Below are 18,163 nucleotides of genomic sequence, written 5' to 3'. Positions count from 1 at the left end.
TCCCTTGGACGTTGGTTTAATAGCTTTCCAGCTAATAAAGAGCTGGCTAACACCACTTTTGCTGTACTAATATTAGAGTTGGCTTAGCTTTAATTATTTGATTACTTGCTTGTAGGCACTTGGCAAAACTCTATGCAAGTACCTTTCAGGATGTAGAAAGGCAGGAGTCTGCTTCTGGAGTTTTGCCTGATTTTAATGGGTTGGATAATGCTACCTAATATTCTAAATGCATTGCCTGTGGCTCTTAAAGGAACCTGCAGAATCTACTGATCCTGACTGCCATTAAGGCTGATCGCACTCGTGTGATGGAATACATCAATCGGTTGGATAACTATGATGCCCCAGACATTGCAAACATTGCTATCAGCAATGAGTTGTATGAAGAAGCCTTTGCCATCTTTCGGAAATTTGATGTCAACACATCTGCAATACAAGTGAGATGCTGTTACTGGTGGCTTCTTTACCATGGGTGAAATGGGGTGGGAGGGTGAATGACCAATATACCAAACAGTTTCCCATAAAAGGAACCCAAAGGTCAAGGGTGGTATTTGTGTAGTGGTGTGTTTTTGTTTGTGTTTGTTTGTTTTTTATCTAGAATATGAATAGTCTTATGGCTTAATTGCTTCATTCTTTCTTGGTGGGGAAGTGGTCTCCCAAAAACAGTTGGGCATGGGAAGAAGGACCTCCTTTTTTTGCTTGGACTTGTCTTAGTCTAACCTTTCTCTCCAGAATGCCTGTTCTTAAGGAGCACTCCCTTTTTTTCCCTCCTACTCCTAGGTGCTGATAGAGCATATAGGCAACCTTGACCGTGCCTATGAATTTGCTGAGAGGTGTAATGAGCCAGCTGTCTGGAGCCAACTAGCCAGAGCACAGCTTCAGAAGGACCTGGTGAAGGAAGCCATTGACTCTTACATAAAGGCTGATGATCCCTCTGCTTACATGGAAGTGGTTCAGGCAGCTAATAGAAATAGTAAGCCAAAGACTCTCAATCTGTAATTAAGCAGGCTTGCCACACACAAGTGCTTGGAGATATGAGCTGCAGTTTGAGTTCTTGGAAGAGAAAGCACTTTTAAAAAGGATTAATAGTATTCTCACTTGGGCCCACGTACTAGAGGATTTTGACCAGTCTTGGTCATTGCTGTCCAGGAGAGACTAGTACTTGGCACAGCCTACTGAATTGCTTTTATTTGACTTGAATTCTTTGAAACTGCAGTGTGTAGCTTATTTGTATTGCATTGTTCTTTCCCTTTTAAAGAACTCTAAGAGGGGTGGTTATAAATATCCTAATAAGACTGCCCAGTGACTTCTACATATCCACTCTGGTACAACAACTTGCTCTACATGGTTTGTCCTCTAGAGAATTGAGTCTGGAAAAGGAGAAATTGCATAGAAATGAATTTAGGATAAGAGGTTTAACTAACTCTTTTTTAATCTTTTAAGACAACTGGGAGGATCTGGTTAAATTCTTGCAAATGGCCAGGAAAAAGGCCCGAGAGTCTTATGTGGAAACTGAACTCATTTTTGCTTTGGCAAAAACCAACCGCCTGTCAGAGCTGGAGGAGTTCATTAGTGGTCCTAACAATGCCCATATACAACAGGTATGTTCTGCTTAAATACTTGTTGATGGCCTGTAGACTTTAAAATCTCAAGGTTGTTGGAATTCCCTTTTTTGTGTGGTGTGTGTGTGTGTGGTTTTTTTTTCTCTCCCTCTCCATTATCTAATCCAAATACCTTGGGTCCTTGTCTCTAGGTTGGTGATCGCTGCTATGATGAAAGAATGTATGAAGCAGCCAAGCTGCTCTACAACAATGTGTCTAACTTTGGTCGTTTGGCATCTACCTTGGTACACCTTGGAGAGTACCAGGCAGCAGTGGATAGTGGCCGCAAAGCCAACAGCACCAGGACATGGAAGGAGGTAAGCTATTGTGCTTTCATCTTGAACTCCAAACCTGTCCGAGCCAATGCTAGTGCTTCTGAGTATCCAGTGATGTGCCCTTTCCAATCTAGAGATGGATACTCCTATGAGTGCCATTTGGACTAATACTTCTGAAAGTTTTAGGCTGTTCTCCTCTTTTTTTTTTTTTTTTCTCTCTCTAGAGCACTTGCCTGTTGGCAAACCTTGCTTGTAGTTTGTAATTGCGGAACATGGGCAACTCAAATTAGACTTCACAGAATTACCTGTAAGAAGTGGCCAGCCCTGAAGCTGCTTATTGCTGTTTTTAAAGAATTGCATGCTACAAATTTCTTAACTAGGCAAAATCAAGTTCTTATTTTGACTTGGTACCTCTTCTGTTTTTAAGGGTGGCAATCCAAGATGCTGGAAAAATAGATCAAGGAGATGTCATCTTGCATTTTTTATGTACAAACTTTTGGTTTTTCCACTTAGTTGAAAAATTGATCACTAACTGGATGTCCAAATCCTGACTAGTGTCCAAACTCTTCATTGTAGGTGTGCTTTGCCTGTGTGGATGGAAAAGAATTCCGATTAGCACAGATATGTGGCTTGCATATAGTAATTCATGCTGACGAACTTGAAGAGCTGATTAGCTACTATCAGGTGATGGGTTTTTTTTTCTTAATGACCTAAGAAACTAGCCATAAACTAAAAATCCTCAGAACTGAGGAATAGTTTTGCTAGATCTCAAAGTGACAAGCTTCTGTTCTGTCAACTTAATGGAACTTGTGTAAAACACTTTTTAAATGTAACCTCAAAGTTTGTGAAAGGAGCAGGAGGATGGTGTACTTGGAGCAGACAACAGATGGGGAAACTTCCACTGTAGGGGAGCATGTACATGTGCACCCCTTCCCCCCCCACCTGCCCTTGGAGTTGTCATGTCACTGCTTTTTTTTTTTTTTTTTTTTTTTCTATCACCCTTCAGTGAAATGGAGGAGGGGTCTTCTGCTAAGCCCTACTCCTGCTAAAATCCAAATGTTACTCTACCACAGAAGAACTTCAACTAAGCTATAGGGGTTAAATCCTTTTTGAACTTCCTTGCCTTTTTTCCTGTAAGTCTCCAAATAACATCCCCCTTCATTGCAGGATCGTGGCTACTTTGAAGAGCTGATTGCTCTCTTGGAAGCTGCTTTGGGCCTTGAGCGTGCTCACATGGGAATGTTCACAGAATTGGCCATCTTGTACTCCAAATTCAAGCCTCAGAAGATGAGAGAACATCTAGAACTCTTCTGGTCTAGAGTTAACATTCCAAAGGTAGATCTCTGCATAATATCAAGTGCCTAGGGAGTGGTTGAGTGACTGCTTGACATGCCCCCCTTTTAACATCTTCTGTCCTGTCCCAGGTGCTCAGAGCTGCTGAACAGGCTCACCTCTGGGCAGAACTGGTCTTCCTGTATGACAAGTATGAAGAGTATGACAATGCAATAATCACAATGATGAACCATCCCACTGATGCTTGGAAAGAAGGACAGTTCAAAGATATAATTGCCAAGGTAAATGGCAGCTAGCTTGTGAGATCCTGCTAAAGTAGGTGCTCAGGTTGTCACCAAGCTTCAAATCCATGAAGGATCATTAATGTTGTGTAGAACTTCCAAAGGAGAAGGAACGATCTCTGAACTCCCTGTTCCTGCCTATCTAGGTGGCCAATGTGGAGCTGTATTACAAAGCCCTGCAGTTCTATTTGGACTACAAACCTCTGCTGATTAATGATCTTCTGCTGGTGTTATCTCCACGGCTGGACCACACCAGAACAGTTAGCTTCTTTGCAAAGGTGAGATAATGGCTGTACATATTGGAAACAAAGCTTTCTTTTGAGACCTTCCCAGAGTGGCTCTTTTTTCTAGGCAGTGGCCTGAGAAACTAGGTCTCAACTGCTTACAAGGCTAGGAGTCTAAATAGTACTTGAATGCCATGGAGTAGAGCTAGTTGCATCTCCCCAGATTTGGTGTAGTAATGGAAAGGTCAGAATTGTTTCAGAGCTTTTTAAACTTTTTTTTTTTTTTTTTTCTGCTAAGATTTCTTTCCTGCCAGCAGTTTCTCTGAACTACTTTTGAGCTGCTGGCTATTCCCCTAATAGTTTTGTATGACAGCAGTGACTGCTGCTGCCCTTGAAGAGCTGATCAGATGCATGCACACAGCTCAGTAACTGACCATAGCATTTGATGCATGCCTCCTTTTTTTTATTCCAGGTAAATCAGTTGCCTCTAGTGAAGCCTTACCTGCGCTCAGTCCAGAACCACAACAACAAAGGAGTCAATGAGGCTCTAAACAACCTTCTGACAGAAGAAGAAGACTACCAGGTAAGCCTTCCCCATAGAACCCTATGTGGAGTTGCAGGGTGATTTGGTGCCTCTGTCCACAAACCAGAAGCTGGATTGGCTCTCCTACCTCCCTGTTTTTGCTCATTTCCCATAACATCCCTACAGGCTGCTGTGAACTTACCATGTTTTGTGCCCTGCATGGCTAATTTTTTTGTTACTTTTTTTCAACTTTTAAAGCTCACTTCCAGAAATGGAATGGCTTTCCACTTTTTGAAGAGATCAAAGGGGGAGGAAGGAGCTCCTGAATGGAGGCACTCTTAAATCTACCTGGATAATTGTGTAAGCCTTGTGGAACTGATTTTGAGCTTTTTGTTCCAAAGCCAGTTCTTCAAAACTGAGCAGGAGGTGCTAGGAAGAGTTTTTTGTTATAGCTTCTGTAACTTACAGTTGACATCACCTTTAGCCATGCAGCAACTCGGGCTTATGTATTCTTCTGGGGGGCTCTGCCTTTTCTAGAAGCCATTCAAAAGCTTGCCTGATGTCTTGCAACTAATGGTTCTTTTTCTGAAACAGGGTTTGAGAGCTTCTATTGATGCTTATGACAACTTTGATAACATCACACTGGCTCAGCGTCTAGAGAAGCATGAACTGATCGAATTCAGGCGTATTGCAGCATACTTGTACAAGGGGAACAATCGCTGGAAACAAAGTGTGGAACTCTGCAAGAAGGATCGTCTCTACAAGGTTTGTTCCTTTTTGGAGGAGCAAAGGAGTCTTCAAGCCATGTAAATTGGAATGTTGTCAGTCTTGAAACTGGTTCAAGCTTTGACTCTTCAATTTGGGCTCTTGAATGCCTGGTATTAAGCAAGATGCCTCTTATTGTGGGGGGGGGGGGAAGTGTTTCGGAATATGGGTGACATTCTTGCTCTGAGACTAATTTATATTCATAGAGCTGTAGCTTTGCCACTGTGTCTCATGAGGTTGGAGCCCTGCCCATAGTTTGAAGTGCTTTCCCTGTTTAAGTTAAGATTTTGCGGTTAAAATTCAGCTAGAATGGCCCAGGTATGTACTTGGCCTGTATCTAGAGGGATACTGGTGACGGTGCATATACAAGCAAGTTGATGGCCTAAGTACACATTAGAGTGGTATGGACTGAGATTTGTCAACTGCCTCCTAAATGAGGCAGCAGTGTCTTGCCATGAATCCTTGTGACCTAACTAAGCATTTTGAAGCCTAGGTGAAATAATATTGCTATTGAGGTCCAATAAATAAGAAACCCTACTACTTTTTTCTGTTGAGCAGTACCAGGGAATGCAAAATGTCAAATTGACAGACTTTCTGAGGAAGCGAGTCAAGATTTTGAGGCTAAGACAGGTGTCTAATGATGGGTTACTGGCTATTATTCCCCCTGAAGGCCAGATAGATATGTACCTTGTGGTCAAACTGAAGATACTGACCACAGACTTCTATAAACTCCAGGCTCACTTCAGATGCTGTGAAAGTATGAGCATAGTGCAGCCCAAGAGTGGAGTGAGTTATTTGAATACAAAAGGTGGGGGAAGGGGGAGAGCTGGGATATGCAAGCAAAGGACACATTTTGATCCAGGTAATGGGTAAGAAGCCATGATTCCTGTGTATAAACATATACTTAACGCAATCCTGTCTGTTTGGAGGAGATAACACTTCTGCAGTTGCCACTCAAACTGGCTTTTAAAACACTGCCTGATAGCAGCAATTCTGTGGTTGGCCTTGGAATAATCCAGGAAAGCTAAGTGTTGGAGCTCCTTAATGAAGTATTTTATCTCAACAGACTCTGACACATCGTAGATATCAGTTGTTAACAGGAAGGCCATTTGAACAAACAAATGTGACTTTGAATGTGTATATGAGGTGCTAATCCAGCATTTCATAAGGATTATGTGTAATACCAAGTTTTAAAACAACTTGACACCAACAAATTGTGTGGGTAGGCACAGCTGAAACCAGCTATTTTGTAAGTTGTATTAGCTACTTTTAAGGCTTTGTATAAAAGCACTAGCCAACAGATATTTGCTACTGGCAGGTATATAGGTCTTGCTACTTGTACAGAAGTTTAAGGGTGTCTAGTTCTAAAGGCTTTTAAAGTTTGCTTTGCTATCAGCTTGCCTTGATGGTGTTTTTTGTCCAAAGCACCCCTTTATATTTTGTGGTGGTCAGCTTTCAGTGTGGTGTGTGTTTTGTTTGGTTTTTTTTTTAAAAAAACAAAAACAAACTCCAAACCAAATCAAACCTGGCTTGCTTGGAACTTGGGTTTGAAGCAACTTCATGAAACTCATTAAACACTTTGCCTGTTGTAGGATGCTATGCAGTATGCTGCAGAGTCTAAAGATGCAGAGCTGGCAGAGAAACTGCTCCAATGGTTCCTGGAAGAAGGGAAGCAGGAATGTTTTGCAGCTTGTCTCTTCACATGCTATGACTTGCTGCATCCAGATGTAGTCCTTGAGTTGGCCTGGAGGCATAACATCATGGACTTTGCAATGCCTTATTTCATCCAGGTGATGAGGGAATACCTTACCAAAGTGAGTATTTGTTTCTCTTGGAAAGCTCGGTTCTTTACCCTAATCTATTTTGTTTGTAAATGTCTTGCTTGACAAGCCATGGACTTCATTGTACAGAATTCTTCTCAAAGGCTAGTTTGAGAGGGAGGTTCTCTCCTGTGTTTTTTGATTTCACTCTTGCTGTTCAGATTGGATGCACTTATAACTTGGCTTAGTTTGATTGGACATTAACTGTCAGGTTTTAAAAGACCTAAGTATGAGCTATGACTGGTCACCAAAGTTGGACTTGTGACTCCAAACTCCCATCAGGAAAAGCAAGTCAAATGTTGCCTTGTTCACACATGTGGCCTGGCTGTAGCTTTTAAACTGCAGATGCTTCAGTTGGGCAGTGCAAGTGCCCTTTAAAACTGGAAGGGGGGGGTGTCTCTCTTCTGGCTGCTTTTTTTTTCTGTTCTAGACTCAACATCATGGCTCTTGACTGTAATCTCAAGACTCTAAAACACCAAAGGCTGCTTGGATCTTGGGTTGCCAGAAGGGTAATGGGCTTGGAGTGCTGGGGGGGGGTTGCCTTTAGGGAGGGGAAAAAAGTGCCATCTCTACTATGAATGGCTCCACATCCACAACCTGTGAGGGCGTGCTGCTCTTATTCTAAGTAACTAAAGTATGTAGCTCCAGATTCTCAGGCCAAACTATTGTAAATTCTCCACCAGTATGAATGCTAAATGTATTTAATTGGTGTCAAGTTGTCAAGAAAGGAACATGCTGGTCATCCAACTGAATCCTTGGCTACCTGTGCCCTACTTGTTAATGCAGCTTTAGACCTTTTTTTTAATTTTTGCTTTGAAAGCCCTTTGTGGGACACAAGTGGGATGAGTCTACATAACTCTTTCCAAAAGCTGCTGCATCCTCTGTAACTCTCTCTTGCAAACCACCTAGCTGCTGAATCCTTCCTCTAACTGAAGGAAATCGGGTTACTTTTTTTTTTTTTTTTTTTTTTTTTTTTTTTTTTTTAAATAGCCCTGTAGCAGTAGAGGTTGTCTGTCTCTGGTGGATAGTCAGACCCAAGTGTAATTCATGCTTCTGGCTAACAAACGAGCAGTACAAGTGTAAAGCAAATAGCAAGTCCTTGCATGGAAGCACCTGAGAGCAGGCCATCTCAGTGTTGAGAGTTTTATCACATACTGGCTAGATACTTGTGCATCTTGAATCACCTGAACAAGTCTACTTACCTCACAGCAAGTATCCATATACAAACAAGCAAGCTTTCCAATGCCTATGCACTATCATTATTTAAACACCACAAGTAACAGCTTTGTTTTGGGCTTTTTTTCTTAATAGTTAAATAACCTAGAAACTGATTCTGAGGTTTGTTGGCACTGTCAACTTAAGTAATTCCCTCTGAATTTTCTTACAGGTTGATGGGCTGTTTAATAAGGTGACAGTCTCTGATTTTAAACTCTGTGTTCATTTGTCCCTTGACATAATGTAGGATTCTGTTACAGGAACCTAGCTGTAGTTTCTGCCAGAAAAGCAGCATAATCTAGCTTATTTTGTCTAACTCCATTTCCTGTTCACTTCTAATGCACTAGAAAAACAGTTTCTCTCTCAAACAGCTTGAAAATCCAACCAGACTTTGCTTGTTTTCTCCTCTGGGGGTTGGGAGGCAAATGAGTGCTCTCTTTCCTTTATAAAAACATTTTGGCTAATACTTTTCAAGACTGTCTTGAAACAACAGTTCAAGGTCTGTACTGAATGTTGCAAACTTTTTGTTGGTAGCAGGGGGTATTTCTGATAAAGGCTTCTGCTATTGGAAACCTCAATGGGTGAGGTAGGACTAGGGGAAATATATTTGACAAACGAGTTCTGTAGATGAGTTTCCAACTACTCCACACACAGCATGGTACTCTAAAAAGTGGCTGACCTGTCTTGGGACGCCTTGCCCCAAGTGTATATTGTTTCAGTTTTTAAGCAGGTCAGTATTTCTGCTGTATGTGAGGTTTTTTACAAACTATTGGTATTAAATGTGAGACTAAAGCTTCTTTACTTTAAACCCAAGTACAGTAGATGGTCTAAATGGAATAAAATGTTTTTTAAAAGCACTCAAACTGCTGGTTGGATTTGCAAGTGACCACTACCCACTAAATACTGGATAACTTCCCAGAAGAACATGCATGGTGAGACTGGTTACAGTGGAACTAATTCTAGTCTGTGGAATTAACTATGGAGAATGTGGAATAGAATGGGCTTTTCTCTAACTGATGTGCTGTTTTATGCCCTCATGTTATATTTTCTCACTGGGAAATATGGACTGGTTCTCTTGGCAGGAAACACCCAATTGCTTCTATTATTGGGGATGGGGGAAAAACACCAAAATACAGGAACAAAAAAGGCTGCCTCATTTTGGAACTGGCTTCCAGTTCAAGTATTCCTATAAGTATCTCTAATTTGAGATGATACTTGAACTACTAAGAATCAGTGGGGAGAAGTTCTCACTGTAGGAAGAAGCAGGATGAGTAGATTGCTGGCAGCAAAATCTAACTAAGATTGACTGACTTTTTATTTATTATTTATTTATTTATTTATTTATTTATTTTTGGGCTTCAATCTCTACTGGAGTACTATAGCTCACTTGTGGATGGTGTTAAAGATGCTGTGGACTGCATATAAAGTGCTGGAAGAATAGTTGCATTTCAGTTGGTGGGCAAGCTTCCTTACTTGAGTATCAGATGGTCATGCCAGATAAAATAAGCTAGATTCCTCAAGTCCTTTTTACCACATACAGATACCTGCTGTGGATGTTTGCTGGATCATCCATTAGGAAAGGCAGTTAGTTCATGCTTGAAGAGATGTCTTTTCCCCATCCCCTTACAAGGTCTGCTGCTAGCTGTAGTACCAAAATAGTTTTTACTTGATCCTTTGCCAACCAGGTTAGTAAATAATTCCAAGGAACACTAAAACAAATCTTTTGGCTCATCAGCAAGAATTAATTGTAACACTTGATAGCCCCCACAAGGTAACTAGATTCTCTTCAGACTAAGTCCTTGTTTCTTATGAGCTTCCTGTTTGTTGTGGTTTTTTTAATTTGGATTTCTGGGAAAAGGAGTATGGGGGTGGCAGATGAAGTTCAGTAATGGGCTTTCTCATTTCTAGTGCACTTTTTTGATGCATCCCCAACCTGTTCACTTGGCTTATAAGATGCATTTTTAAAATGCTCTTCCAGGCCAGATGTCAACTTAAGGTACACCTTGAAGGCTCCAATGAGCTTCTGATCAAGTCTCTTCTGATCTGCTCCCCTTTTTTTTTCACTTGCCCATGGACAATACTGTCCTGAGTCTAGGACAGAGCTGCCTTAAAAGAACTACATAGATTCCAGTTGCAAGTCTATATTGGAGACCTTGTTCTATCAGTCTGAGGTGGCATAAAGGCCATGGGACTTGAGTCTACAGAAAAGCATAAATGCTCCAAACTGTACTTGTGGCTTAAGCCAGCTTTCCTTCTGTCCATTTTCCCCCCTCCCATATACAATCTATAGGCAAGCCATCTTTTTCAGAGGGAAATGTATTCACCAACTTGAGATCTGGAAGGTGTAGTTCTCAACGTAAGAATAGGCTCCAAAATGCTATTCAGTAAGTCTCTAATATTGGCTAGAGTAGGATTCCAACAAATGCTAACCCTCAAGGCTAATATCAAATTTGCTCGTATATCAGAGCAATTGAGAACTTTTTTAAAACCTTCCCTTTTGGATGTATTGGTCCATAAACCACTAGAATGTTAACTTCAAAATTTAAGCCTTGGAAAGCATATGCCATATCTGAAGCATCTGATCTCTTGTAAAGAGGTGGCAGGTGAGACATCTAGGCAAGGTCTTCATACACCTCTCCTGTTCACTTTGACATAGGTGGATAAACTTGATGCTTCTGAAAACCTAAGGAAAGAAGAGGAACAAGTAGCTGAACCCACTCCAATAGTATTTGGTAGGTGAAAGACTTACTTTCTTTATTGATGGCAAGCTATTTTCAGTTGGGTCTCCCATGATGTGTAGGCCAAGTCTTTTTTTTGGTGCCTTTTTTGCAGTGGGGTTGATTCTACATCCAGTCAAATCCAAAGCAGTTTTTTTCAATACCTCATGGGGAATATATGAAGTTTCTTTTATGCTGGATGAATCCAGCAGGTAGTGCATAAATGCTAGAAAGCTTCATGTGACACTTTTTTTTTTTAACTTGAAACACCAGTTACGTTCTCCCCACTGGAGCTTACCCTTTTTTTTGCTGCTCCCCAAACTGCAAGACTTGTAGTGTGGGAACAGAAGCCTTCAGGTGAATGCAGCTACAGCTTCTAGGTTTCCAAGTAAAGCAAATTTGTTCTACAATCTCTTATGAGATCAAAATGGGATATTAGAGAAAAGTCTGCTACTCCCATGGACACTGGGAAGCATGTTGCAGAATTGCTTATGGACCACCACCACCACTTAAAGCAGCACAGTTGGTTGAATTGTGGAAAAGTATATTCTGCTCTACTGTACTAGAGCAGCTTTGGTAAGGGGCAGAGACTTGATTAATTCTTTGTTCTAGAAACCCAAGTTCCATGTCTGCATGAAGCATGTGTGCTACTTGTGCTCCTGAAAGCAAACTAGTCTTGTGGTAAATGTACATATGCTGCTTAAATGTAACTAATAGTTTTGAATAGCTTTGACTTGACTGCATGATTTTTAAAGCCATTATTGCTCATTCTGGGTAAACTTGTGGCTATAGAACAAACTGACTTTGGGCACTTGGATCCCCTTCTGTCCCTAAATCATAGCTTACTTAACTAGTGTGGTCTTCTCTGGGCCAGACTGACAGATCTAGGATTTTTAGCATGTATTTGCCTTTTTCATGGTGTAGAGCAGACTGAATGGCAAAGACTCAATCCTCCCTTCTGTGTAGGGTTTTTGGGTCTGGCTAACTCCTTCCAAATAGCTTGTCTCCTCCTTTTTTTGAGGAGGCAGAATCATCATATCTTCTTTTTTTTTTTATAGAACAGTATTGCAGGGACTTGCAAAGCTTTTGTGTAGAGTTGTTTTGGTTTTGGCTTTTCAAACTAATATACTGTATTTTTCTTCCCTCCATCAGGCCAGCAGCTGATGCTAACAGCAGGGCCAAATGCAGTACCTCCCCAGGCAAACTTCCCTTATGGATACACAGCACCGGGATTCACTCAGCCACCTGTTTACGGCTTCAATATGTAACTAGTTCTCTGATAGACCTTCGCTGGGTTCTCTCCCTTCTCGTCCCTTTTTGACTTTTTTCCTCTAGGAAGCATATGATGGTCCTAAAGGCACAGATGACCCTCTGGCCAAACGCTACTTTTTTTGCTGCCCTGCTCGGTGACGAGACTTCCAGAGGATGCCTGTTGCTGTTATTTATTGCTATTGTCCAGTTACATTTCAACCTCTGAAAGGCAGCTTTAGTTAACTACATTGCAAGACTTGTCTGAAGTCAAGGCACTACTTCACTAAAACTCAATGCATAGCAATAACTGCTTGAGGCCAGGGAGAAGTAGGAGTGCATTTTTCCTTGTTGTAAAGCCCATTGCTGGCAGTGGCCTGCACTGGGCAGTCGCCTGGCACCAAGTTGTTAAAGCTTTAATTCAAAGCTACTTACTGAGTAGCCAGGATGTTTGAATTCAACTTGGCATCTTCTTGCTGAGAGACTGCTGGAAGTTTGTCTAAACCTGACTGCCCTGTTCTGTTTGCCATGCTATGTGCAAAAAAAAAAAAATTTTTTTCTAATATTTAAGATGGCTTGGAAATGTAGACAAATACTGGGAAAAGTTCTTCCTGCTAAATTGTCGGGTGCAGGATAGGTTTGTTCTTTTGGAGTAGGTTTTGAGACTTTGACTAAATGAAATAAATCTGTACCAGAGCAAGCACTTCCCAGAAGCTGTTTTGTCTGAGAGGAGAGCATGTTACTTATTGACGTTAAATGGTATGAAAGGAAACCTCAGCTATATGTATGGCAAGTGGAAAATAGCAGGAGTGTGCGCGTGTGTGCATGGGCTGCCAAAGTACTAGAGTATATGCAAAGGTAATGAGGATTCAAAGAGCACAGTGGTGGGATGGGGGGAGGGACATTATTGCTTTAAAAAAAAAAAAATATTTTTGAAGTAATCAGGGGGACATGATCCTGGTCTTGCACCTTTTTTTAATTCTGATTTCTAGGGTTGTCTTCCTGCCACACCTTGTCACATGGATTCTAACTCCTGACTCTGCATGGGGTGCTATCTGAACTGACAGCACTCGGTGACTCTCTTGGTTTTGCTATGCTGCGGTAATATAACTGGCATGTCCACCCCACATGCGCACACACTTTGTTTTGAGAGTGCCAACAGGGATGTATTATTAATTTGTGCCACTCTCCAAATACATGTATCATTAACGTTTTATGTACTGAAATTAGATAACAATGTATAACTTATGGTTATGAATCTTGTGCTAATCATGAATATTATAAAAGTTCAATTATAAATGTAAAACTGCAATGTCCACTAAGTCTTAGTCTTGATTTTTTGCTTTTTTCTTAGTGAGGAGCAAATTTCCAAGGAAAACTTAGTGTTTGACTCATTGTTCTCCCCTAGATGTTTTGTCAGGTGGAATATCCAATTGAGTGCTCTCTGAGAGCAGCTTCAGAAGCAAGGTATCATGTATGGACTAAGATGCAAGCTGGACAGTTGTTTGCATGGAAAGCCAGTGTCCTGCAGAAATGTGAGAAACTTAAGCAAAAGCAGCATATGAATGTGTGGCTTAAACCCCCCCCCTCTTTTTTTTTTTTTTTCAATGCCAGAAGAAATTTTTCAAATAGCTGACTTTTTTTTTTTTTTTTTTTTCCCTGCTCCTACCACACTGGCTTATTCACTACTCTGATTTTTGTGCTGAAGTGGGAATTCTTATAGTGCATGTTTTGCTGTTACTGTCTTCAAATCCTAATGTTTCCTCCCCTGCTTTACTTGGAAACCATCGATTTTAGAAGTACAGCTTACATGTTCCTCGGATTTCTTTTAAAAAAAAAAAAAAAAAAAAAATCTTGACCAGCCTTAAACTAAACTACAGAAATTTTGGCAGGTGTAGCAACTAGTGGCACATGTACACCCACTGCCTTCCTATACTTCGTAGGTGCTGTAGATCAAAATGGAGCACATTTTATTTGTTACCTAATGGATTTTGTGGATTGGAGCTAAGGGTGAAGACCAAATACTGAAATGGGGTGTGTATTTTACAATTGGATCTCTGGTATAGGCACAACAAGATGGTTCTTTTGATGCTTAAAATTGTAGGGGGTCTCCTCAGCTGGAGCAACACTTGAGCATACAGGCTTGTACAAAATCTTGCTATGAGGTGCTTGCTAGGCATTCTCATGGCATGTAAGAAGCACTTTTTAGCTCCCCAAGACTTGCAGAGGAAGCTGGCTCTTTGAACTCTGGGCAGGTAGGGGTTTCTAGACCCAAACTCCTTTGTACTGATTTTTGTGGTCAGCTGCTGCAGGAACAACTTTCTTTAAACTGAGCTAGAACTAAGTTTAACTGTTGTACTTTGCCCAGCTCTGATAGTCTCTTTGTTTTCAACTTACCCACAATAAGACTCAGTGGGGGCTTAACTATCCATGGGAGGAAAGAATTTTAAAATGGAGGTTGTGGGGGGGAAGGATGTCATCTATATGAGGAAATGGTTCAGTACTATGCAACTGCTCTCTGAACACATTCTTACTTAAGACTTAACTAGCTTTGAAATTTTTAAGCTTTATCCTGCTAAACTTCCTGGAAGATCAATTCCCTTGTGAGACTTTACCCTCCACATCTTTAAGTGTGGATGAGCCCTGTAAAAGACGGTTAATTAATGCTTCAAAAGGCATCACAAACATGACAAGGTGTGGGGGAAGGAGGATACACAGTACTTTATGAGAAGTGGCCTCACTATACTTAGCAGTCATTTCCAAGTCTTATGGTGAACTTGAAACATTTGGACAAGGTGCAAGGCCATAAACTACCTACTGAACGCAACAAGTTTAAATGCATGTAACCCCCCCCAAACTTATCTGGCCCTATCTTTTGAGGATTCAAATTTTGGGGGGTGGAATATAGTACCTGACAATACTATCTAGAAAGCAAATGATTTTTGTAACTAGTGGTGAACTTCATATTTAGATTATCCAAATTCAGTTCTCCAAGCAATTTTGGCACCAGAGAGCTTTTTAAGTTCATTGCTTAAATCACATGACTCTTTCCTTTCCATGTGGGCCATATCTAGATATAGATCTAGATATAGATCTAGATATAGATCTAGATATAGATCTAGATATAGATCTAGATATAGATATAGATCTAGATATAGATCTAGATATAGATCTAGATATAGATCTAGATATAGATCTAGATATAGATCTAGATATAGATCTAGATATAGATCTAGATATAGATCTAGATATAGATCTAGATATAGATCTAGATAATATTTTGCCCCATATATGCCTTTCAAAAAACTAGGAATAAATGGATCTTGTTTCCAAGTTGGGTATGTACTATATTCACTGATCTAGGAAATATATATTTCTTAGATCAGTGAGTATAGTACATACCCAACTTGGAAACAAGATCCATTTATTCCTAGTTTTTTGAAAGGCAGCTGAACTGGACTACATCTCTTGGACTCGAGCTTCTAACAGCCTAGACAAAATGTTCAACTAGGTTACCTACTGCATGGCTCCTAATTCACTACCTGTACCTTCTCACCACTGTAGTTCTCTAAACTGTGGGGAAAACTAAAGCACTGTTGAAAGTTAGAGGTGCACCAGTACACTAGTTTGTTGTATTGGCACCAATAAAAGGAAAATTGACATTATTGGCAGTTGGCTCTTTTTTTTTTTTTTTTTTGCCTGATGTGGCTGATACTATCACAGTAAATGGGTGGGGGGTGGCTACCCTGGAAGCTTGGAGAAAGGAGCTTCAGGCTGGTAGCTCTGAGGGGAAAGAAGGGTGGGGCTGGGGCAGCAGTCACGAGCATCTTGTCTTGGGGGGGGGGGTTCCTACCATTGTACACATCCCAGGGGGAGGTATAGGGGTTGTGCCACCTGGGTCTGTATAGGGTACAAAAGCAGGCTGCCCCTATGTGCTAGGGGTGGCACCAGGCTCTTCTGAGAAGGGGGGCTTGGCCAGAGCTGCATTTGAGGTAGATGGCTGTAATCTCCCTCATGTAACCTTGCTCCCAGTCCCACCTCAGAATTTGCTGTAGCTGCACTGTGTCCCACACAGCCCTGGCCCAGCCCCTGGTACCACCTCAGCCAGCAGTTGGAGCCCACCATTGCCCCACACAGATCTGAGGGGAACATTACCCCCCCATACCTCTGTCAGGGGTACATACAGTGGTAGGAGCCCCCCACATTCCCTGGACAAGCTGCTAGCAATCCTACCCTGCCCCAGTCCCACTTCTTCCCTCATGGTGGAGGCCTTGATTTGTGCCCTCCTGTACCCCTTAAGTCCCCCACACCCAACAGACTTACCAGCCCAATGCTACTCTTCAAGCTGCTGGGCTGTATATTGGCAATTGGATTGGTATCGGCTGATCTGGCTTGCTAATAATCAGTCATTAGTATCAGCAAACATGACAAGGTGTGGGGGAAGGAGGAGAAAAGAGTATAAAGCCTATATGTATCCTGGCAAACCCGCTGTCTGGAAGTGGCTGCAGCTGACTGTGCCTGGAATTTCTGGCTGGCAGATGGGTAAGGATACCCTTGCCCCCTGGGCTGGGGGGTGGGCCAAACCTTGTGCTGCCATGGACCCTGTAAAAGAAGCCACAGCCTCTCCACCTGGTGCTGGGGGGCTACAATTTGCTGATCTGTGGCCACTTCTAGTCTGGCAGCTGACCCACCATGGCTCAGCAGTGGACTGTGGCCTGGTAATTGAACTCTTCTAGAGAAATGTGGTCTCATCTTTCCTACAGCAATAGCACCATGACATTGTAGTAGGGAACACTGTTCTGTGCATCTAACGCTCCTGTGCCATGTTAGGAAATGGCTGCTGCTAGGACAGGAACCAGATTTGCTAGTGGATGTGCTAGATTATAAGGGCTTCCATACATGGACTCTTGCCATCCTATTGCCATTGTTCTCTACCTAGTAGCCATGGACTCTGTCTTCATCAATGCTTGGGTAAGGTTATTTGCGGCCTACATGGAAGCTTTCTTTCCTCTCAGCCTGGCATGCTGTAGAAGATAAACCCCTTTTCTGGCAGGCAGACCTGAAGTGGCTAGGTAAAAACTGACCTGTGAGTGTGGCTGCCTCAATAGTAAGAACACATGCAGGCAACTCCTGCTTAGCGCTCTTAATTGGTTCCTGAAAAACTCAGCATTAAGCAAAATGAGTGTTAAGCAAAACCAAAAGTATTTGGTGACCCAAGATGGTGACCATGAGCACTATAATGAAACTCGCTGAGCGCTAAGTGAAATCAAGTATCAATTTAAAATGAGTGTTATATCAAAATAGCGCTAAGTGAACCAGTGTTAAGCGGGGATTGCCTCTGTGCTGTTTTTGGCATTAAAACTTTGGCCTGTGGTGAGCCAAGCCAGTTCAATCCTCACAGGCTCTTGCACACAACGGCATTACTGTCTTGGCTTTCTCTCCTGAAGGTTAATACTCTTATGACTAGCTAAAGCTGTTTTACTAGGTTTTGGGAAGAAGGATGCCTCTCCCAGGAAAAGCTTTGCCTGATCCTTCCTTGCTTTAGGATGCAGATCTTTTGTCTTCAGCCCAGCTCAGGAAAATGTTTCTCATTGGTAGGTCCCATTTTTCTTGACTACACAAAAAATTACCTTTTTCAGTGCTGTGTGGCAGCAGAGCTCTGCATCAGTCAAGCAGAAAACCTTGCCATGTGATGCCCTAATATAATTCAGTTCCATTTCCTGGGAAGAATGTAGAATGTGTGTATGAGCTTCAGATAAGTAGATGCACACTTTTTATAGACTTAGTAAAATATATATAATTTTGTGTGTATGTGTGTAATTACACGCACACACAGACGTACTACGGCCTAGCACAACTGGAGTTCCTTTGTAATAGGAATATTCCTATTATAGGAATTCCTGTTGTGCTAGGCCATAATTATGCTAAGCTATTGTAAATTATGGTGCTGAAAAACCGTATGGGGGAAGGGGCCTCCTGACCACTGGATGACACAGTAAAAAAGAAAAAAAAATGCACTGATAAAAAGAAATTGAAGGGATAATGAAAACACCAACTACAAATGTAAAAGTTAAAACTTACCTAATAAGAGTGCAGGTGCTTGGATTTGGCAACCAAAATAAAGATGAACATTTTGACAGAGATGAGAGTGGGCATGAGATCAGGGGGTGGGAAGGGGGACAGGGTGCAGTGCAGGAGTGATTG

At 41.6% G+C, this 18,163-nt stretch overlaps 1 protein-coding gene across 4 annotated transcripts in view; it reads left to right on the top strand.

Moving 5' to 3' along the window:
- The window catches only part of LOC149857707 (clathrin heavy chain 1-like), a 45,842-nt gene extending 32,567 nt beyond the window's left edge, over window positions 1-13,275 (top strand). The window contains exons 20-33 of one of the 4 annotated variants that reach the window (XM_090063797.1): window positions 251-434; window positions 778-970; window positions 1,441-1,598; window positions 1,751-1,915; window positions 2,450-2,557; window positions 3,041-3,208; window positions 3,298-3,447; window positions 3,594-3,725; window positions 4,144-4,254; window positions 4,789-4,959; window positions 6,552-6,773; window positions 8,167-8,187; window positions 10,651-10,726; window positions 11,864-13,275. In XM_090063797.1, the coding sequence (XP_089919923.1) occupies window positions 251-434; window positions 778-970; window positions 1,441-1,598; window positions 1,751-1,915; window positions 2,450-2,557; window positions 3,041-3,208; window positions 3,298-3,447; window positions 3,594-3,725; window positions 4,144-4,254; window positions 4,789-4,959; window positions 6,552-6,773; window positions 8,167-8,187; window positions 10,651-10,726; window positions 11,864-11,979 (1,975 nt within the window). In that variant the 3' untranslated portion in view covers window positions 11,980-13,275. The remainder of the gene's footprint in view (window positions 1-250; window positions 435-777; window positions 971-1,440; window positions 1,599-1,750; window positions 1,916-2,449; window positions 2,558-3,040; window positions 3,209-3,297; window positions 3,448-3,593; window positions 3,726-4,143; window positions 4,255-4,788; window positions 4,960-6,551; window positions 6,774-8,166; window positions 8,188-10,650; window positions 10,727-11,863) is intronic. The other 3 variants (XM_090063799.1, XM_090063798.1, XM_090063800.1) reach the window with 3 other exon arrangements.
- The last annotated feature ends 4,888 nt before the right edge of the window (window positions 13,276-18,163 follow it).

The sequence above is a fragment of the Crocodylus siamensis genome, chromosome 9 (genome assembly GCF_052110815.1).
Source record: "Crocodylus siamensis isolate JL-2025a chromosome 9, ASM5211081v1, whole genome shotgun sequence".
Classification (NCBI taxonomy): domain Eukaryota; kingdom Metazoa; phylum Chordata; order Crocodylia; family Crocodylidae; genus Crocodylus; species Crocodylus siamensis.
The sequence above is the reverse complement of the archived record's forward strand: the minus strand, read 5'-3'. Positions and strand labels throughout refer to the sequence as shown.